Source organism: Zosterops lateralis, assembly GCF_965231275.1.
Source record: "Zosterops lateralis genome assembly, chromosome: 1".
NCBI classification, from domain to species: Eukaryota; Metazoa; Chordata; class Aves; order Passeriformes; family Zosteropidae; genus Zosterops; species Zosterops lateralis.
In genome coordinates this window covers 6,512,102-6,535,670 of record NC_139762.1, presented here as the reverse complement: position 1 = coordinate 6,535,670, position 23,569 = coordinate 6,512,102, and the positions used below count along the sequence as shown (strand labels likewise).

At 42.7% G+C, this 23,569-nt stretch overlaps 1 protein-coding gene across 1 annotated transcript in view; it reads right to left on the bottom strand.

Annotated features, from left to right (window-relative positions):
* The window catches only part of LOC310908570 (sodium channel protein type 5 subunit alpha-like), a gene marked incomplete at its 3' end in the record, with an annotated part of 214,572 nt that overhangs the window by 56,843 nt on the left and 134,160 nt on the right, over positions 1 to 23,569 (bottom strand). The window contains 1 exon segment of the mRNA XM_083859729.1: positions 15,154 to 15,612. Coding sequence (XP_083715855.1) covers positions 15,154 to 15,612 — 459 coding nt within the window.

Below are 23,569 nucleotides of genomic sequence, written 5' to 3'. Positions count from 1 at the left end.
GACATTCAATGTAAAAGCTGGAGAAAGGCACGAGGGCAAAAGCCAATGTTGTTCTACAAGTCTGCTTGAAACAGTGTGAAAAATACCCACCCCCAGAGCAGAAAAGATACACATTGGAGGGGAAGAAAATGCAAAGTTCACTGGAAAAGATAAAAGATATCTGAAAATAGGTACGGAAAAACTGCAGGTAAACACTCAAATGCATGAGGCTCCTATTCAGCAGAACACTTAAGGCTATTTTGCACCCACTGAAGCACAGGGGGCTCAACCGCAGGCTGAAAGAAGAGCACACTGAAGTGCTTCCCTGAAAGAGGATGGACTCTGGAAGCACAGCAATAATTTTTTCTCTCAGCAAACACATTTGACTAGACCTGGTGCTTGCTGGTAGTATGCATGGTGCCATTAAACCCAGCTGCCTCTTCCTGGGGTGGTGGTTATTGCTGCTGAGCTCTCAAGAAGTTCTCCCAGGACTAATGGCAGAGAAAAGGATGTTTGCAGGGTTGGTCCCTCCCTCTGGAGGCCCAGATTCTCTCTTTGTGTGGCTTTATTGATCCACCTAAGGCGGGGATTTCACTGAAAACTCCACAGCTCATCACAGCACTGCCACTGTTCATGCCATTACTAACGCAGCTACTAAAATATTAATAAAACCCCAGCCGGAATCAAAGGGCTGTGCTGAACTGCTTACAGAGGGACTTCCATGCTGAGAAAAAAATTACAAGCATAACTGGATTTCAATAGCAATTATTTAAACCTATTTATCTTTCACTTGTCCAGCATTTTTTTTTTCACTTGGCTTGACTGACATTCAGTGTTATTCAGGTATTAAGTAAATTTCCCTTCCCCAGGGAGCCCCAGACTACTTGCTTCAGTTTTAAAGCCACATCACCACAGGAAGTCCCTCAAGAGGTATCCGGAGCATAAAAAACACTTTATTTCAAATGTAACTATCTGAAAGACCAAATGACACAAAGGAAGCAGTTGGTTAAGCAAATTGCTCTCTGTATAAATACTTTTGGACTGTCAGGTTTGTACCAGTCTTTTCAAATGTCGCCGTGTGTTTCTGGGAAATTAATTTAAAATCAAATTACTTGTTTCCTGCTTCAGAGGGCATGTGGTCTAAAATATATTCTAACTTTAATAAATCAAATTATGCATGTCCAAACCTATACCCTCTGCATAGGAAGGTCCTACATACAATTTCTAGTCACACGTTAGTACTGATCTTCACAGGCCAATAACCACTGAGTCACAGGTATGTCTCTGACAAAAAGTAACACTTTTTAAGGCTTTTCAGCAGTCTTAATCTTTGGAAATAGTGTAATATTCAGGAGAGAGGCCAGTGTGGAAGGCACAGTATGCACAACTAAGGCACTCAGTCATGAAATGTCCTTTTTTTTTAATGCAATGTGCATACAACTTAGTACCAAGTAATCTTAATGGCATGATATTGGTTATAGCACTGGAACAACAGAAACAATTGTTCCATGTTGAAAGTGCAACACAATCTGAGGTGACATTTCAAGTTCATTTATGCAGAAAGGTTGTGCACTCAGATTCGTTAGAAACTGTGCACTATAAGAAGACAGACCCTGTAACTCAACTGATCTGATGAATATTTTAATTGTTAAGCAAATTATTGTGTTAAGCTAGAGTCAAATGCCAAACTTACACCAATTCACTACATACAAATCCCTCTGTCTGGTACCAGGACTTGGCAATGCTCTCCTAGAGACTAAACTCCAGAAAATGTGGACCTGGCTTCTCCCCAGAAATCACACTTGTACCAAGTATACAATGAGTTAATGTTAATTAAAACTGATTAAATATATCCTGGCAAAATATTCAAACAGGGCATCATTCACAGGTGTACAGACAATGATTTGGTTAATTGATGTGTGTTTTCAGAATTGTACTCCACATTTATAAGCTGGGAGAATACGAGTAAGGGAAATAGACTGTTCCAAAGAATCTGGTTGGGTGGACTGATCCTAAAAGGAGCATTAGGGAATCAACTGAGTTTCTGCAAGCAAGCAATGACAGCCCTGGTGAACCATTCTCTTGAGATGTGACAGTCTCACTTCCAGCATACAGCACCTGAAAGTCAGCAGAGACCTGTCTGGGGAAGGGTGCCTTTGGTTTGTGTTATCTTATGCTTAACTTTGGGCTGTTTGCTTTTGTCCTGATTTCAGATGATTTGTTCTTCAGGCAGCAATGGCAGCAGGTTTATCTCCTGTAAAGCTTCCTACTGTGGGTGGTTTACATGCTTTATTTTTAATTTTTGTATCAAGTGCCACGTTGCCAAGGCAATACACATTATGTTAATATTTATCAATTCAGTTGCTTTCTTCATTTGTATAGCAAAAGCATTGAATGGTACTAAAACTTTGTGCTTGCAAAGAGATGGTTGGGAGTCCAGGACTGACCTCAGTATAAACCAAAAGTCTGCTCACCTCTGCTCAGAAAAGGGCCCTAAAAAGAGGTGATCTGCTGACACCAAAGCAATGATTAGCACATGGAGGAGGGTGGACAGCGTTGTCCCCTCTCAGGCCAGCTGCAGCACCAGGAAAAACAGCTACTAGACTGGAAACAGAGCATAATCTGGGTGACATCTCAAGAGTGCTGGTGCAGGACCCACATACTTGTTTGCTGACACAAGTAAATGTAAAGGCTCCACATTGCGTTGTGCCTCTGAAAAGCACAGATCACCTAATTGTTCCAGGCTCAAATGGGGATTAGTACAAATGCCACTCCTCTGGAAAGAGGACTTGCTGCTGGCAAAACAAGGCAAATACCTGTCATCAGCACAGATTCACTTTATTCCTTCCCCATGGAAATATCATTTTTTCCATTCTGTGCAAACAAATTTAGAAAGAGGATCCCAGGACTTGCCTTTTGGATGGTGATCGGTTTAAATGGGTTCTCCTGATGCTTCCCAGATCATGACCCTAACTTGTGACATTTGTTCCCTGATTCCCTGGCCATGGCTGTTGTGAGAAAGAAGATGTGCAAATCCTTTGATAACAGGAAGCTTCCTGTCCCAAGCAGGTGGGGAAGAAAGAAATGAAAATTGGCTCTGGGACCCTCCTCCCTTGCCATTGTCACTACAGAGCCAGTGAGCAAAAATGATGTGGATGGACGAAGTTAAGTGTTTTACTGTTTTATGAGAAGGATAAGGGTTTTCCCTTTCTCTGGTGAGACAGTGCAAATACAGACTGCCTTTCACTGAGTCACAATGGGAAGCTTTGATGCCATGTATGTTCTCCACTTCCCACCATACTCCTGCATCCAGCTGCCTCTTTGGAGACAACTTTTGAGACACTAACAGGAATCCAGGGGTGTCCGAGTTCTGCAGTCACATTCTAGGAATGAGCTGGTCAGGACATTTCCAGGAACAGACTCAGGAGTGGAGGCTTGTCCTGGTCCCCTAAATACATGTCTGCACACACTGGGCCATGTCAGTGGGATCCTCCTTAACCACGGGATGTTGCCCATCAGAGGAGCAGCAGGATGCTGACAACAGAATAATCTCTGCTTTAGCCATTCATTAATGAGTGATGCTATGACATTGAGTCTCCTCAAGAAATCCAGTTCCTTTAACAGATGACAACGTATTTTAAGCTGCAAAGTTTCCTATACCCAAATTTTGGATAAGGGGAGTGTGCAGAGCTTTTCATGTATAGCAAACCCAGTTCAGCAGTGTGACAGGCATTGTTACTAGAGGGTTGTTTACTCTGTAAAGTGATTGTTGATGTTTGTGTTCCTCCTTGCAGACAACTATGGATTTCACAAAATTGCCGTGCCTGGTAGCAATTGGCACCCTTTCTCAGCAACAGTTTGCATCTAGTAACTGGCACTCTTCCTCTGCAAAGAAGCCAACAAGTAAATGATGGTGAAAACTGAACTGTTTATATACTACCTCCACATAAGTGGAGAAGCAAGCAGATTGCAGAGCTGCTGAAACACGGTGAGCTTGCATTTACTGCCTTAGTGGCACTTGTTCCGTGTGTAAAGTAAACAGGAGACTGCAGTCTGCAGAGCTGTCAGGCTGACAACTCCCAGATATGCTGAATTCAGTCTTTCTGAAAAGCCTTGAAAGATCTGAGCTGAAATGGGAGAGAAATAAATAACCACAAACCAGAGAAACGAATCGTTGGTTCTTATTACCAGAACAGATCATTTATGATCCTGGTTCTTCTCTTTCATAAATAAATGTAAATCCTTGTAGCACCAACAAAATCAGTGGATTTATCTTTCTGCATGAAGAAAGATCACCAAATATCAGGAATATTCCCTTACTTCCTTAATATAGGAAGGGGAAGATTAGTATCATTTATTCTGCTGGGAATAAAAGAGAGCTGGAGTGCAGCTGTCAATTTTAAATGTGCACATCTAAGATTCTCTGTAACCTGCTTTGAAGAATTGCTTCTGTAATGCAGAGTTGCCACTGCTCAGTTTAATGGGAAATCACAGGAAAACCTGGAGCAATACCACACCACAGCACCAGGATTATAGCTGAGACACAAAACAGATTTGTGCTACACTGTGTTCATTTACAAGAGCATTTTATGGGCAGACTACAACATTTGCAATACCAATGTAAAGTGTGTCAAGTCCTACCTTAAGGCTGACACACACACATATCATTTAAGACCTGCAAATTCCTCATAGAGGGGACAAAGCCAGCGAAGTCTAAACCTGATTATTTGAGGCTGGTGATGCCCCCTCTCCATCCTATGTCACTTGGTCCATCCTTCCACTTCAGCAGGAACAGCCAGACATCACAGCTTAGTACAGTGATTTTTGTTCCATCTTGCAGCACTTATCCATCCCTCCCTGTCATTTCTCTTGTCATTCATTTATGCAAAAGCCAGAAACAAAATAGTGCAAAGGGAGTAGTAAAATATCAGAATTAGAAGGCACTGCTCATACTTGCTCTGTGAATCCACATGCATTTTTTTTTTTGCTTTCTTGATGACTCAGCCTTTAGAGGAACCATGTTTATAAAAATCAAAATCACTAACACATGCATAAGAACCATGTAGGCAAAACAGATGAAACACAACAGTCTCTGAGTTCAGACAGAGCAGAGTTTGCTGCCCAGCCCCTAGGTAGATGATGCCCCCAACCCGGATGTCTGTAGGTCCAAAGGTGATTTTCCCTGTGTGTTGTCACCTGTCAGAAGCAAGGACATGGAAGTCTGAAGTTACACCTATGTAAGTTAAGCACAGGCCTTGTCCTCCTGTTTGACCTAAGAAACACATTTTCCCCTCAAAAGTCACAGGGCATTTGTAAGAAAACTCCAGCATCTGTTCTAGAAAAATACTGCACCTGTGAGTACTTAGCTGGATAAAATTAACAGAATCTGGCCATTAAAATTCAGGATATCCAAGGCTATGGCTGGCCAGAAAACACTGCTGCTCAGCAGAGGATGTCAACAGCAAAAACTCCCCTGGAACCAGCCTGGCCTACTATTTTCTTCCATTTTGAATAATCGTGAACTAAAACTTTGCCAGACAAACCTCATCACAGCAACTAACTGCTGGTCTCTGCATGAGTGCTGGATGCTTTGCAAAACTCCATCCCTCAGAAGCAGCAGTTCAGCAGTGCTCCTTCTTGGATTAATCCAGAATCTTTTAAGCCTTTGAACTCTGGCTGCAGAGGAGGCATATGCAAAGGCATATTTTTTTCTAATGGCTTCTGCCTTTCTGGCCCTAGATCTTTTACCACACAGAGTAACACACTGCCCATAATAAAACAGAAATTCATTATTGCAAGGGTTGACTTAAAACTTGTCTGAGAGGGAGAACTTGGCAAAAAGATGGACTGCCAAAGTTAATTTATCCTGTTATCAATTCAATAGGCTTAAATAGGCAGTGAAAGCGTTTCATAAGTGTTCATTGTTCAGAGTTCAAACTAATACCTTCTGCTAAATTGCATTTTGAAGTTTAATCACAATCTACTTTATGTTTCTTTTGGTAATTGGGATCTCTCCACAGTATAATGCGAAAAACTCAAACTAATGGGCTCCTCTGATGGAAGTTTAAATTTTGGAAATTTGCCTTGGAGTGCAGTCAGCGTGAGTGCCTGAAATAACCCAGAACCTTTCACCCAATTAAGATGTTAATATTTCGATCATTAGGAAAGTTTCATATTATTACAGGCAACAGCAACAAAATAATCATTATTTGAAGTATTATTTTTGGAGTATATAATTAATATATTTATTATAGAGCAGTTTTACCCCTCCAACACACGCACACACTGCCTCACATGGCACGGGAGCCGTGGGGGAAACTGGCTGCTGCTCTTTTTTTTTTTTTTTTTTTGTCCAAAACGCTAAATGTCGGCATTTTCTTTCCCAAAGGGAGAAACAGTGAGAAATGCTCATTTCTGGTCAGCCTTTTGCTGCGGGGAGGGATATGGATCCTGGGAAATGGCATCCAGCAGGCTGTGACTGACGCGCAGTCCGGGGTCCGGGCACTTGTCCAAACGCATGTTGTCAACTCTGCTACGCCTGATATCGGCTCCTCCAGTGCCAGCCTGGCTTTGCTCCCCTTCCTTTCCTTCTCTCCTCCATCAGCTCCCTGTGTTTCCTGCACCTTAGGGCTTTTGTGCTGTGGACAAATGTGTTTCCCTGCCACTGAGAATGAATATGCACCCTAAAAAACCCCTTTGTTTGGGGTGTGACTGCTCCAGTTACGTCAGCAGAGATCTGACACGGGAGTTTCTGCCCCACTCTGCTGCCATGAAATAATCTCAAGCATCTTTCTACAGGTAGAAGCCAAGATGAAGACGCAGGTGCTTTAAATCTGCTGCTGGGATTTACAGTTCTGTTTCTTTTTTCTAATGCCCTTGCTGCTATTCTTCTGAAGACAATAAATCCAGAAACGCTCTCTTTTATTGCCAAAAATAATTAGCTAATAATTGAGTTCTACACAGTTTTCAAGAAACACAAAGCAAAACATACGGCTTAAATAGTGATAAATCCAGGCAAACTATGCACAGAATAATAATGAAACCCCTCTGCTATCTTACTTCATGATCAGAAAAATATTGCCCCAAATAAAGGTGACAAGAAGGATGCTGTAAGATTTAGTGTGTGCAGCGTGCACGTACACACGTGGGTTCCCTCTCCTCCCAGTGAGAACTGGGGAGTCATCAACAGGATTCAATGGTATTTTATCCATTTACACTCAGGGAGAACGTGTCCCACAGACTGGAACTGCAAATAGACAGAATATAAATACTGTTTGAAAAGGGCATTAGGGTTCCTGACAGCAAAGTATATTTCCTGCAGTAAAAGGCTAAAATTAATGTACCCTGTCAAATAAACACATGGCTTCATGGTATATTTGATTTATAGCTGTTGGAATTATTAGGAGCATAAGATATTGTCACAAACAATTTTATAACAAAATCTTTGTGCAGTGGCATTTTTATAGCAATTTTCAATAATTTCAGCTACACTTACATCAACCTGGAATAATTCCATTGACTTTCACAGAATTCCTTCAGGTTTAGAAGCAGGTCTGTAATGAACAGGAATTGTACAATAAAATTTCCACTGTATACAAACGAAACAGATGTGGGTCTGCATGCAGATGGTGAACTTTCTGTTACCTGAGAAATTTCATTCTTTTTTTTTTTTTTCCCTATCTTTGAAATTATGTATCATAGCTAAAATAAACTTACAGGCTCTCTGCAGAAATTAGCTGTAGTCCTTGACTCAGTGCTACGAGAAAGCAAAACCATCATACTTTAATGGCCCTCTCTGACCTCAAAATTATGAATCTCTTACTGGTAGAAACTCGGAAGAAAAGCCATCAGAAACACTTTCACCTTGTCAAATGAAATGAGTTAGTAATTCTGAAATATATAAGGGGAAGAAGAGAATAAAAGCTCAGGGTTTTGATCTAGTTCAGGGTAATATAGAGACTGAACCAATGGAACAGACACTGAAGGGCAGCCAGCTCTATCTTTGATGTGTCCAGAGGCAGTTACTCATCTACAGCTGGAAACCTGTTTTCCCTGGGAAATGTGTTTGGTGAAGTCCAGACAAGGGTATACAAGGAGGGAGAACTGTCAATTGAGAAGTAAAATGTATGACTGAGAGAGCACATTGTGCTCTGGAGCAAAGAATACCCATCCAGAGTGCAAACTCCAGGTAATGACCAGCCCTTGGGTCCTCTGTGCAGACCCAGACCCAAAGATCCTGAAAATGCCAGTAGAGCTGCTGCTGCGCCCAGAGTGGTCTAGAAAAATCCCACTGAGATGTAGTGTCGCTCTGCATTTTCTTGCTTTCAAGTGTTTGAATCTTTGCAGCCTGATTCTCACACTGCTTTATGTAAACTATATGTATTTTTAGAAATTATCTTGTGTTTTGTATAGTTCTTCTCTGAGAGGAGAACTTGACTGATAGTCAGAGTGACCAATAGGTCATGAAGTTGTTACCTTTTGGGCCAATCCTGGCCTTCTGTAAAAAGTATATATAAGTTGATAGAGTCAGAAAAAATAGAAAAACTTTCCATGTCTGACCTGCTGCTGCCTGCTGTCCCCTGTGTGGGTCTGCACCCATGTCACAACTTGTGACCCCTCTGTGCGAGATGGTCACAATGTAGAGCTGTGCAGGTGCGAAACTGGGAGAGCAGCTGGTCCTCTGTGCAGACCCAGACCCAAACATCCTGAAAATGCCAGTAGAGCTGCTGCTGTGCCCATAGTGGTGTAGGAAAATCCCACTGAGACGTGGAGCTGTGCAGGTGAGAAAACTGGGAGAGCCTGTTGAGGCAGTGAAAAACACAGTCCTGCAGGCCATATTCCCTGCCAGGTCAGCGAAAGCTGAACTCCAGGAGACACAGCAGCAACTCTCAGCAGTTTAAGGATTCCTGGAGCCAGGGGTGAGCCTGAGGCAAGAGAATGGGCCAGACCTCCTCAGGTTGGCACAGTGGGGGGAACAGGGAGCTGTGCAGGGAGCACAGGAAGGCAGAGCTCCCGGAGTGTGTGTGCCTGCAGCCAAGGCAGGGAGCCAAGGCAGGGTCCCAGCAGCAGGGCAGCCAGCACTTTCTGTATGACCCAATTAGCCACTCCATTGGAACAAATCAATAATGGCATTTTCTGGAGAAAAGCAAGGCAAGTGCTGCTGGCTGGGCATGGTGCTGCAAGTGGAGGCACAAAGGTGTGATCTCTGAGGGAAATGAGCACCCTGGACGGGTTCTGTCACTGCAGAGGGGCTGAGTGGGAGAGGTGGCCACGAGCAGCAGAGCCATCAGCCACTGCAGCATGGGTTTTCTCCTCAGTGGCCATTAAACAAGAGGTTTGAGTAAGGCAGCACATGTAGTAACTCAATTCAAGGAGGGGCAGAAAGATGTAACAACCCTGCTGGACTGACTCAAATGAAACTCCCTGGAGTCTGAGCCCAGACTATCAGACCCCTTTGAGTTTCCTCAGGACTCTGGTCCAGTGGTGACTTAAATGGAGAGGGACAGCTTCGATCCATCGTCCAAAGAAGATTTTTAATAATACAAAAAATAACAAACAATAAGGCACCCACTCTATTGGAGTGAACTGGATTAAGGCACAGGGCAAAAGGCACAAGGCCAAAGGTGCAGTCTAGGGTCAGATAGGGGGACTTATGCACCCTGGTGTGGGAGGGGAGTTAAGGTGTGGTCTGAGGGAAGAGTTCAATGGGGGACAACGATTAAATATATTAAAATTCTTGCACCAAAGATCAACCTATGGTAACACAGAGAACTGAGAACTTTCTAGTAACAATCTGCATGGAGAGCATGTCAACAAGCCTTTCGCTTATGGCACTGAAAACCGGGTTTTCCAAGGCATTTTTCCAGGATTCTCTTCTTCCCCGGGAAACTGCCCTTTACACTCAAATGACAAGGAAAGGGTAGAGACATTTCTTTAGGTGATACTACTAAAATTTCCTGCCTGTAGGAACACATGGATGAACAAAAGGATGCAGAGTGAGCCCAAAAACCTGAACCTCACTGAGACTGTGGTAATACATTTGGGATAGAGTTAACTGTAAGTGCAGGATGTTGTACTTTGGGGGCTGATTTAGGACACCCAGCATTACTCATCTGGAACCTCCTTTCCATCCATTTATCACAGGATTCCTCTGAACCAAAAAGTGATGTCACGTGAAAAAGGCACACTCTGTTCTGGGCTACAGCTGTGGGCCACTTGAAAGGGAAGCAAAGCTAAATCAGAAATTTTTGAAGATAAAAGCTTTGCACTTAGATATCTAATGTAAATGGTACAAACCCCTCTGATGTTTGAACCCTTTATTGTAGCTAAATTGCAGATAAGTGGTTGTAGAATCCATTGCATTAGTTGGACTGGACTCTATGCACTTAATTGTCCCATCACCTTGCTGTCCCCATAATCTATTTCTTACTTCTTCAGGGGACTGAAAGGTAGTGCCACATATGAAAAGATGGTCATAAAGCAATTACAAGACACTCTGTGGAAGCCCAAGATGGTAACTTCCACATTTTAATCCTCTAGGAAGCCAAAATAAGAACCCAAAGGAACCTCGAGAAGATGCAGCCAGTACATTACTGTGGTTGCTGCTGAGCTATTGGGAGCTGTTTTCCTGCTGGGACAACACATATTTTACATTTAAAAGGGAAAAAAGTGAAAGAGAGTTTTTCTTTTTCTCTTTACGAGGCTAAAATAATTAAATCCTTCAGAAATCTTGTGGACTGAGAGGGAGAGACTTCCCCAGCACTACAAACAGGCCAAGGAGAAGGGGTTAGGAAAAGACACAAACTAAAATGCTGCTGTGGCCAGCAGCAACACACATATCACACAGCAGTGACAAATTAATTTGGCTCAAGGCAGTTCTTTCTCAGTCTCACTCCTCGTTTCCTGCACCTGTGCTGACTTTCATTGTTCTGCTTTTCTTTTGGATCCTTCCTCTGTGAGATGTGTGGGCTACAGGTACGTGTCCCCTGGCTCTCTGAGCTGGCAGAGCATCTCACTTGCATCTCAGTAATCAAAGGGGATTTGGGAGCCATCAGGTTGGGCTCACTCCTTCAAAATCCTCTCAATGACAGGGCCACAAATTGGTAGCTTTCAGGGAAGACGGCTGCTGCCAGTGCAAGCTTTGATAATAGAAATGGCAGCTGAAATTTAAGCTTAGACATTTCCATTACTCAGAGGAAAATGTGCAGTCACAGAAGGTTTTTCTCATCATCTGAAATCTCAAGCTGCCGTGTGCAATGCCCTGGGGCCCATTTCTCATAGCCACAATGGCTTATTTTACAGTAGTTTTGTGACTTTCTGGGAAAAGCCCGGCATTGGTACAGGAGCTGTAAGCTGAGATGATCCTCACCCTAAAACACCCCACTGGGATCAATAACTTTGTGGTTCTGCCCAAGACCATCATCCTTTTAGCCTCTCTCTTAGACTGGACAAGTCAGACTGATGGAAGCACAGGATATCTGGTTTGGGATGTTCAATTGACAGAGAATGTATAAAGAGTATGCAAGAATTGTGTAGGTTTAGTAGCTGTGCACTGCAGAGGCATTAATCCACATTATCCCTTTTTATGCATCTCCTGTCACCTCCTCTTCCATGCTCTTGCACCAAAATCCACATGAAGGAGGAGGAATATATGTTCTGGCAATGCTGCCAAAGGGCTGCTCAATTCCAGGTCACCCAACAGCTTTAAAGGGAAGCAGGGTACATTGTCTTCTCCTGAGAAGTAAATGCACACACACATTCCCTTTGTACATACTAAAATATTGAAATATGTAAAAATATGGATTGTAATTAGGGGAAAGTTGGAATAGATTTGAATGTTTAGCATACCCTTGGTATTTCTTGTTTGGTTTCTGTGTGATGCCCTCCGCACAAAATGATACTTCACCCTAATTGTGCCCTCTCAGTGCAATCATGTAAATTTTGCTCTTGTTCATGTTGTTCTTCCTTTGGGAGTTCTAATCTGGTTATCCTGGACATCCTGGAGGGGAGGAGGTAAAGACACTCACAGAGTTGGGGCTTGCAGGATTAAAACTTCTGGCAGCGAGTGAGGAAGTCTATTCCCCACAGTCCCCCAGGGATGTCCTTGGTAAAAGGGTCAGCCCACTGTAATGCCCCACAACTCAATATCTGGGGAATTGGAATTTCATATCAACCTTCAGGTGCCATAATTTCTTCTGCAGTGACCCACATGTTGATCAAGAGAATTTTTCTTTGAGTCCAGATACCATACATCTTTGGAAGAGGCACCAGTAAAAATGAGAGAGCTTTGAATTTGTTGGCATCTGCTTTCTCATGGCTCTGCTCCTTTTGGAGATATTTACAGCTGTGCAAATTTATTAGGGTTTTACAGAAAAGCAAATGCAAAGCTCATCACACAATTATAATTTCTGCTGTTAAGCTTCTTCCTATTTTTGTTTATATATTATACCAATGTATTTTGAGTTTTTGAGTTGGAATGGCCTTGTACACACACATTTTCCCCTCTAGGAATTTGTTAAAATTGGTTTCTGGATATATGAACTTGCTGCTTGTTTGGACCTTTACAGCAGTAGACCCCTCAGACCTGCAGATAAAAACTATAAACCATTGATCAGGGCTCTGCACAGGGGAACAGCAGTGACCTGCAGCAGCTGTTTGTCCAAGCCTGAAAAGCACTAGTGACAAAGCTAATTAATTCATTTCTCAACACCATGACTTCTGTTTAATGCACATGCCAGCAGTGAACCACATCACTTCACTGCAATGCAAATATCTTGCGGTAATGCAACAATGTTCCTCTAATGTTTGTCGAGAATTTCATTAAAAGATACAGTGGGAAAGCATATCTTGGTTTGATTCTCCTACTGGGTTTTGTTTCCCCTTATTTTGTTTCGCTCTGAATCCCCAATATTTCTATTGCATGCAATGATATTTCAATATTATTGAAACTATTAGGAGTTTTCTTAATATCACCAAATCAATTTTTATTCATAATATTGTTTCAGTGAAATGTCTGTTTTTCTACATCAGCTCTTTCTCTCATGACTCTAATAGATTTTACTAAAGCCCTAATTCCATATTTACAGCATAAAATGATGGTAACCTGTTCCTTCCACTAATTTACACACCAGCACATAGTGTAGCTAAAGAGAAATCTGTATTTCTACACTTTTAAAGTACATTAAGACATAAAAATCCCAATCTCTCCATGCTCTATGCTGGGATTTATCTTGAAATTGTGAATGTTACTAGTTATCTTGAGAGAGGAATGATACAGTAGTGCAACACACACCCCTGAGCATGCACAGGTACACACTTCCAGACCCCATGGACACTCAAGAGCAAAGTTTCATCAAGCTTTTGCTTTCAAGGAAAAGGAAAAAAATGTCAGAGTGGTTGAGATTGTCACCATCAGTCAGACATAGTAGAAAGGTGTGGGCATCTTTAAAGACCAAAGAAAAAAAAATTGTCAAACCCAGAATTCCATAATTAAACATATTTATACACTATTGTCCACATATACAGTAGGCAATATTTACAGATCACCTGATACTAAGGAACAGTCCTGGTTTAATCCAGGATAGAGTTACTTTTCTTCTCAAAAGCTGGTACAGGGTCGTGTTTGGGATTGAGAATGAAAATAATTGTTCAGTATAAAAACTGGGGGGAAAGCTGGACAGGGGCCACTGCTTGGGACCTGCCTGGCCATTAATTAACAAGTGGTGAGCAAATGCCTTGAGCATCACTTGTTTTGCATATTCTAGTTCCACTATTATTATTCTATCTTTCTTTCTTTTCCTATTAAACTCTCTTTATCTCAATTAATGAAGTTTAATTCTTTTTTTACAATTCTCTTCTTCATCTACTGCATTCCTATTTAACTTTTTGAATGTTCACTGCTTGTTGGTTCAAATTCAGCCAGGGAATAGAGAAGGACTTCAAAGAGAAATATTAGATATTATTCATACTACCCACACTGATCCACAAATCATTTCAATAAAATAGGCCCTAAACAGGCACAAAAAAATCCCATCTTATAAGTGTTTACCAAAAAATACAGACTTGTCTTTTTGTTACCTAGGTTTCTATTTGGACTGTGGAGCTTGGTGATTAAGATTTTTGACCTCCTACTGTTCTACTCCCCCATGAAATGATCCTTGTGAAAGACTTTTTGGTGAAGCACTGACACTGAAGAGATTTCCACAAGGCTGCAGCAGAAATTAACTTTCAGCAGCTGATTTGTGCTCGACTCCTGACACAGAGTCCTTTCTTGGAGCTTTTTTTACAACAGTCTTTCCTTCTCTAACAACTGTTTTGCTTTCAAACTTTCTTCCCCTCAACCATGAGATCGAGGATCCCTCCTGACAGCTGGATCTGAAGCAGGAGCTTTGATCCAGTGCCTGCTGAACTCCATGGGTTTCAGCCAGTGTCAGAAGGTGCTGGATCAAGGCTAGAGGGGCTGGAAAACATTAACTAGATATGGTGTGTGGAGCCAAGAGATAAAGTAGAAAGTAGAAAAGGGAGGGGGGGAGAAGGAGAGAAAAAAAACCCTCATTCCCCTGAAGATGTTTTTTCTTCATTTCACACAACACTTCAAACTGCACAGGATTTTTCAGTCTTTACTACTGAGTGCTCTGAAAAAAAAAAAGAAAATCTGCCATGTCACACCAAAGAGCAGGCAAATAACTGCTTCTCTTGTCAGAATACAAATGATAACACATCTTCTCTCTTTCTCTGGTGCCTTGTCATATCATCCTCTGTCTTACTGTATTTTAAAGTGAACTACCTGGTCCTCAATTCTTGTTGCACAAAGCAAACCAAGACAGTGTCCATTTTGAGAAAAATACTCCACTAACCTAAGATTTGTTCTGTAGCATTCCCATGATTCAGCTGAAAGGGAAAAGAACCAGTCTGCTGTGTGAGAAAGGATTTAATTGCTCTGGTTAGAAGAATTACTCTAGACAAGTGCAAAGAACACAAAGAAAGGAAATTCTTCTTGTTGGAAACTGAATTTTGCTCTTGGATATGCATCTGTAACTTCTTCTGAAGTTAGCAGCATATCAAAGGCAGGATTAAGCCATAGGACATTTGCATCACTAGCCATGGATCCAGACCAAGGGTGGGAACAAAGAGCATCTTAACAAGTTGAAATTAACAAACATTTCCGTTTCCTACCTGCTCCATTTCTGTAAAGGTGCTCTGCTCCTCATCCTCCTCCTCGATATCCGACTCCCCCACAGCAATGGGAACACAAATGGACAGGTCAGGATTGGTCATAAAATCATCATCTGTAATTGCTGGGCGTTTCTCCCCGTTTTTGTTCCCTCCATCCTCAGCGTGGTTCTCCTTGTGGTTCTCCATGTCCTTGCCGGCGCCGTGGCTGTTGACGCAGTTGTTGAGGGCTCCAGGGTTCTGGGCAGCGAGTTTCATCATGGCCTTCTTCTCAGCTGTGGTCTTGGGGTGCCTGAGGACGTGGCAGCAGAAGTTCCAGGCGGCTTTTTTGGCGTACTGGAGGCCCCTGTGGATGCGGGCGAACGCCAGCTGCAGGTTGTTCATCTCCCCATCCTCGTCCGGCGCCGAGAGGTTGTCAGCGCTGAAGGAGCTCAGCAGCAAGGCAAGGAACAGGTTGAGCACCTGAAACGGGTGAAGTTAAAAGGAAATCAGTGAACTTTGGTTATGGAGGGAGAGTCTTTGGTCCTGGAAATGGGAGGGGCTGAGTTTTGTCTCATCTGTGGCATCGTAACACTATCATGGAAATGCCTCTAAATGCAGGTGGTTCCAGCAGGAAAAGGAGTCTGCAGCATTTTCAAACACATTGACCTCAGGTGCAGAAGTTAAACATGGACAATAACACACTTTGACATTCTCTTCCCCTCTCCCCAACCCAAACACCCCAAAGTATGGGAAATAAAACATAAAGCTCAGAAACAGAATACATAAAAACCCCCGAAAAAGCTCTGGGAAGATCTCATTGTGGTCTTTCAGTGCTCAAACAGGGTCTATGGGAAAGATGGGGACAAATTTTTAGTAGGATTAGGGGAAATGGCTTTAAACTGAAAGAAGGGAGCCTCAGACTAGATTTAGGGAAGAAATTTATGAAGGTCAGGATGGTGAGGTACAGGTTCCAATCACTGGAAACATTCAAAGTCAGGTTGGATGGGCTCTGGACAACCTGATCTAGTTAAAAATGTCCCTGCTCACTGCAGGGGTTTGGACTAGGTGCCCTTTAAAGGTCCCTTCCAACCCAAATTCTTCCATGATTCTATGACAATAATGCACATAGGCAAGTCACTTCAACCAAATTGTACATTTGGAAACATTTCTAAACATTTGTATGCATTTTCACAGACAGTCTTGTTTTAAATATCCTCTGGGCCATGAGGGAAATCTATTGTGACTGTGAATAAACACCTCAGAGGTCATATAGCTTCAAAAACTTCTCCCTCCAGGCTAAAACAAGCCATCACAACCAGATTACTATGGCCAAATCTGCACAGGACTCACTCCCGAAGCAGGCTTGTTCCTGAAAATGCTGTTACTAGTCAGGAAAAAGAACTATTTTAAGATTTTCACTGGTCTATGAAAAGATCCAAACTGAACCTGAGATTGTGAGTTATCTTCCTCTTGTTCTTGCCACTTTAGAACTCTCTACTTTTCCTGGCCGTGCGTGGCAAGATTAGACACGACTAGGCATTACCTATTGTATTTGATGGTTTAAATTTCTTTTTACACCCCTGCCGCAAATAAATGCAATTATATCCAACAGATAAAACTAGCTTCTTCTCAAAGGCGATCCCCAGTAATATATCTCACAGGCTGGTCACCAGTTGCTGTATACTGAACATTACATCTGCTCATGGTCTGAGAAGAAATAAATTACAGCTTTTGTGCTGGATTTATCAGGGCAAAAAGTTCACACTGGAGATGGATGCTTGGGATGACAGGAACAGGACAAAGGTGACTCAAATCAATATCAGCTAAAATATATTTACCCCAAAACAAACCAATCTCAAATTGCCTGGTATCAACTCAACTGCTGCCTTTACCAGGTGAGTGGGTGCCAGCTCTGGGTACAGCCAAGGAGAGGTCAGTGCTGCAGCACTCCTGCCATTTACAGCAATAAAATGGATTTTGTGCAGGTATTTTTCTCTGTGAGCTCTTAATGCTACCCGAAATACCTGTAAGCCCCCTGAGTTCTCTCTTTCTGATAGTACTTTAAGTTGATAACACCTGCTAGACCAACATAAACAGCATGAAAAGTACTTCTATTGAACTGGGCCTTACCAAAGAGCCACAATCTTTTGCTATCATCCCCTTACCCTGTCGTCTCTTATTTCAAACATTCAGAATACACGGGATAGAATTCTGAAAACCTGGTCCTAATCACTCTGATGACACTGTGTTTGAAGTGCCCTGTCAGTGCTGTTTTGTAAAGCACCCTCTGCAATCACTGTGATTAAAAACAAAAGCAGTTGGTAGCACAGCAGATGCCCTCGTCCATTATGAACCACTGAATAATAAACCATCACTGCCCTGAGCATTGCCCTGCTCTAAAGTAAAGTGAGATTAAAGCTGATTGTTTCTTAGCTGGCCCAGCACACTGAGAGCTTGTGTGGGTCTCATCAGAGTTGTGGTGGCCTGGTGGGAATCAATTTTTCCTTTCACATCCCACTGTCAGTATTGCAAGTGATGGTGTCTGAAACCAGAGCAGTGGATATGCAGCCAAGCAGGTGGGAGCCCATCAGGGAAGGAGGCTCTGATAGATCCCCTTTAGCCATTTTCAACCCAGTTTGACAGCAAGGTGAGGTCTCAGAGATAACCACACTGCTACAAGTGTCCTGAAAACAAGCATCTGTCTATATAAGAGGAGGCAGTTGGAGGAAGGGACGGGATAAAGGAATCCAGAATAAAAATCTTCTGGATTCTGTAGGTACAATTCAATTACCTTAACAGAGGTGTCTGCTGATATTGGAGGGTATCTGAGATATCTGCACCAGACCTACAGGAGGTCTGTGTCCTCCCAAAGCTCCAGCCAGGCCATCCCACTGTGTTGCAGGAGGAGACAGACTGGCCAAATTTAGGGGACTGAATTGCTCATCAAGGATGGCAGCTGCCTCCAGCCTCAGACACCAAACCCTGAAGGTCTAATGGGACATCTAAGCCTCGTTTCAATCAGAAATTCATCTTGTGGACCACAGAGGCTGACCAAGCACAGGTGGCTATGCCAGGGCTACATGAACCTGCCAGTATGTCTAGTGCCAACTGATCCTTCCATGCCCAAGTCATCCTCAGGCAATTGCCCAGAGGGACACACTGTTATGGGAGATCTGTGTCCAGCTGGAGGCCAGGGTGGACACCTTGCAGTACCCCCAGGCAAAACTGAGTCAAGTCCTAGACCTCTGCAGAGTCATGGTAGCTCAGACATCTCCATACATGAATATCTCCATGTATGCACAGGAATTTCGTTATGTGAAGCTGAATTTCATCCTGTACTTCATTAACTCTGCTGTCCACAAAAGGTTTCAAATGCCTTGTTTCACTTTTCTGTATTCACTTCAAACACCAAGCTACATATATACATTAGATATGTTTGTCTAGATACACCTGCAGGTACATATAATAGATGGTAGCATCCTTAGTGTTGTTATTTACCATGGATTATTAAAGCAATCTTATTTGCTTCCCAGAAATGCAGCTGACACTTTGCACAAAGAGCTATTTGCACTTCATGCTTTTAGCCAAAAATAAATCTCAAATATCATTCCCTGCTTCCTTTATGAGCAGGTAACCTCAGAGTTGCATTGCTGGGCATTCAAACAGAATGAACTGCTGAATAAGCACTTTGTGTTTACTTATTCCCACATTTCACTGTATGCTGCATTTTCCAGAAAAATATATGCCTAACCCATGACACACCACATCTCCTGTAAAAGGTTACTAATAATACCCAGTCCTCCTGGCTGCTAACACAGTGCTTTCAGTTTGAGTAAAAGCAAACTAAAGGTTACCTCAGTTTTCAAAAGCAATGGCAGATTTGTGTGTCTGTATGGATCCTCTTAAAAAGAAATCTGCTTTCCAGTGACACTGAGCAGCCAGACTGAGAAAGCAGGTCGCTTTTTTGGTCTTTGAGGCTGGGAATCAAATGACAGATGCACTCAGAGAACCCCAAATTCTTTTAGTATAATTGTGTTAAGCTTTTAGCCTAATGACAATCCAGCATGCTTTCGTTGACCTCCTCGCTTTTAATGCCTTTTCCAAAGCTCAAGACTCTGGTTGTGCCAGTATAAGGTGCAAAGGATCAGATTATTCCAGCCTTATGATAGGTGCCTCCCTGAGGTGCTTAAGCTGGAGTTTTCCCAGGATGTCTGTAGACAGTGGAGACAGTCTGGCATCGCAGGAGATGTTGAGGAGCCAAGCAGTGCTCACCAAAGACTAAGCAAGCTTGGATTTTGTATCTCAGAGCTGGATTAAAGGTAGATGCAGGTCAAATAAGCCACACAGAATCACAGGGTATCTAAAGCTGGAAAGACCCATAGAATCACCAAATCCAGCTCCCTGCAGGACTATCTAAAACAAAATCATATGACTAACAACATTGTCACACCCAGCAGAGCCCTGGCAGCCCATCCTGGTGACAATCACACTCCACGACAGAGGTGACCAGCCTTTACAACCAGACAGCCTTTCCCAGGGTAGAGGGGAGCTCAGGGTGCTCCAGCCCATCCTGAGCAGCAGCACACAGGTAACAAGCCAGGCACTGTGCACAACACTGCACCAATTCTATGGTGGCAGCAAGTGAAAAGCACAGAAGGAGCTGTGAGGCTGATTCCAAGCTCCCCATCCTTGGGGAGGAAACTGGAAACATCCATGAGGCTGCTAGAAACACCCATCCTCTCCAAAAATGCTCTAGGCAGGGGACTGCTGGTAGAAGCTGGGAGACACATATGCTGCTGTGGTAGGCTGCAATCTGAATATCTCAGCTCCATCATCTCCTTTTGTGTCAACACAGGGCAAAATCAGACAATTTAAATTCAGATGGCACCTTCCATCAAATCCTGTTTGAAGATATATCTGCAAGCACTGCTGCTGAAGTTAAGAGTACTTTTGAAACAAAAGCATGAAACTACTTCCTCCTTTCCCTTTCATCTTTTTATTTACCTTGATTTGGCCAAAGTGGAGCAATATAAATCTTTATGTATTTAACCTTCCACCTGTCATTCAGTCAGACAGTGTGCAGGCCTGCTGAGCTCCTGTGAATTGATTTAGAACTGCATTCACTGCCCTGGACCCTCAGTGGTGTCACCCAGCAGGAGGGGAGGGGATTTGACACCTTGCTTCTCTACAGAAGGGAAATCTCCCAGAAGCCAGCCAAGCAGGTTTTGGTGTAATAACAGGGTACAGAGCAAAAAATACCCCCATCAGTGAAATCTACCACGGAAAAAGCAAACCATTTTTCCAAATTGTAACCCCGTGGCAGCTCATTGTCCCTGCTGTCACTCAGCTGCATAGGAAAGGCCAGACAGTGCACGTGAAGTACCTGCCAGGATCATCAGCTACTCATTTAATACTTTTTTTTTATTGTGGATAAAACGAAGTCCTTTTTATTGTGGATAAAACAGGGCCCATACACCTGCAGTGCCTGGTAGATACAGACCAGCAAGAAGCTCTTCAGGCACCCTCTGACCAGTGAAAATATCTGATTTTCTTCCTTCCTGTTCATGGATGGCAGTGGACATCTGCACTGTTCTTTGGCAAGCACAGATGGGAAAGATGCAGTTTGTTCTTTGGAGACCTTCTAGCAAGCCTAACAAAATAGGTACCAATTATATTTTGTTTACTGTAGCAAAATCCACTAAGCTGCAAAGAAAAACTGCTCAGAAAGGGGTTTTCATTGCACTGAGTAAGTGTCAGATCTAAGTTCAAGAATGAAATCTGCAGTAATAGGTCAGTAATGTAGTCAGTCTCTCTGGAGGATTATTTCTTTCCTTGGAAGTGTATTTTCCAATCTTTTGTATGTTTTCATCCTAGGGCAAAGTCTACTAAGAGAGAGTATTCCCGCAAAAAGCAATTTACATGATCAGTTATTTTCTATACTCCCTTTCCTATTCTTTCAGATATTTGTGCTTGGATAAGAAGCTTATATCCTCCCAGCCCAGTTTCTCTTTATCCTGCAGTCAATCTCATAATCCCATTCTTCTGATATCTTAGTTCCTTGCTGTCAAAATGATCATGATACCACAAGATTGGCAAGAGGTCCCTGTGGCCTGGGGCAAGTCAGGGAGAGCACAGGTTGGAGCATCATCTATCTCCAGCATTTTTCTTGCCCAAGACCAGCTAAGAAAGCACATGGAAATGGGGATATGAATTTCCTGCCTTGCAGCCACACAACTTCCCAAGTGGAAAGTGTTTTTGAACCCACAAGCAGGACAGCAGCTGCAGATGAGAGGTTTGTGGGGCACTGTGGTACCACTGTAATACCAATTCTTCCAACAGGAATGTTTTTCTCATCAAATCTGTATAAATCTATTAGGTGAAATAACTGGTTTGTCTGTTTAAATATAAGAAAATGAATTTTAATAAGAACTATGCAGCAAATACAGTCTATTTCCTAAGTAAAATCTCTGAATTACATCATGGTGTTAATGAGAGTGGATGTTGTCCTTAGGAAAGAAACAATGTAAGTAATATGGTAAGAATAATTATTTCATAAGCAAAGAGTGGCTGTAATTTCAGCAATTTCATGTGAATTATTTCTATTTATCCAGAAAAAGGGGAGAACAAGGATTAATTTTACCTCTGCCTATGAAGATTAAGTAGGGAGGCTGATACAGCTTTAGCAATCTTCAGGCAGACTCTAGAAATGAGGTGACTTGAGGATGCTCCCTCTAGCCTGAATGTTTTTCTGTTTTTATTTACAATAAACCTGGGGATTTTACTGACTGTTTTCCTCTTCAGGTATTGAACTTTATGTTTCCCTGCAGTTTTTGTGTCTCTGGTGCAGCTGTTTGTCTCTGAGCAGGGCAGGGCAGAGAAGAGATGCTGGATGGCAGCTGTGCTCACCTCTGTTTGCTGGGGTGGGGAATGGTCACCCAATTTCTCACTTCAGAGCTTAAAGGGGTGTCTGTAGTTAATGGGGCAGATTCTTCAGCCCTGTTCTTGTCACTTTACACAGGAAGGAGCAACCTCTAGCCTCTGCCTCTCCTCATCCCCAGGTCCTGCAGCACCCCACAGGAGAGAAGTGCCTTGTCCTTGTCACTTGAAACACAGTCCTGGAATCATAAATCTGAGGCTTTCCAAGAACCTGACACTTCTTCCCACAGCCTGGTGGTTGCCTCACGTTGCCAAGACTTTTTTGTTTGTTACCCTACTACGTGCATATAACTGTGCAGACAAATTGTCTCCTCCACATCTGGTCAAGAACAATTGAACTTAGATTTCTTTTGTAGCTGATGACTTCCAGTGATTTTTATTTTTTTTCCTAAGTATGTCCCTTACAAGTATTAGAAGATGAGTGTTTGGAAACTAAGTGTTTTCTGATCTGAAATTCTAAGTCTCCAAATGTTGTATGTGAGGAGGGAGAGATGGTGAGTGAAGTCAGACAAATTCTTTCCACTACTGGAGCCACGACATAAAAACAAACATGTTCCTGCAGGTTTTTCATCAGATATCAAAACAACATTAATTCATCAGAGTAGCAAGGGCCCCATCAGAGCTGCTGTGGACTTCTCAAACCACTGTCTAGACAGACAAAACGTGCTGTGAGACAAGTCCAGTTGAAAACTTCTCCCAGCAAAACCATCTGTGCTTGTGATGTTACAGGCTCAATGTACCCCAAAAACATTAGGGAAATTATGGAAAGTTTATTGTTTGCAAATCAAGAGACAATTACCCTTCTGCTAAGTCAACAAAAGTGTTTGGCTGTCCTGCTGAGGAGGATGTCAGGACAATCAGAGAGCAAGACAGACTGCACAGTCTGGGACTGACTGAACACACTGGAGAGTCATTGCTATTGCTGCTCCATGCAAAGAGAGATCATCAGAGAGAAACACCTGCATTACCCCTGGAATATTTTCTCTGCCTGTATGCAAATCATAGCTGCTCTACCAATTGTTACACAATGACTAGACACAAGAAAAAACTCCTCTAATTTTGGATGCTTAAGCTTTGCAGTTTTCACCTGAAGACCACACCAAGCCTAACCCTAGGGAGACTCCATGGAGGACACTTCCTAGTCCAGGCAGAGTGAGATCCCTGGAGTCATCCTTTCACAATCCAGATCCTACAGCTCCACAGAAATGGTGACACCCAGTTGTGACCAAGGACTCTGCTAAGTTTTGCCCTCAGTCACCTCAAGGCCATCATGTCCCTGGGGCAGTCAGGACTGGAGATCAAGAGGAAGAGGTAATTCTCATTCACACATGGCAGAAAACACCTGGGATAGGGTAAGCCACAGAGAACTAAAAGGATAAAAAAAATCCCATATGGAAACAGAGTAAAATTAAAAGAAAGCCAGTGATAACAGATACATATAGTAAGTAATGGTTCCCTGTGGCCAATATATTACACCAATAAAAAATCAGCATGAGGGTAG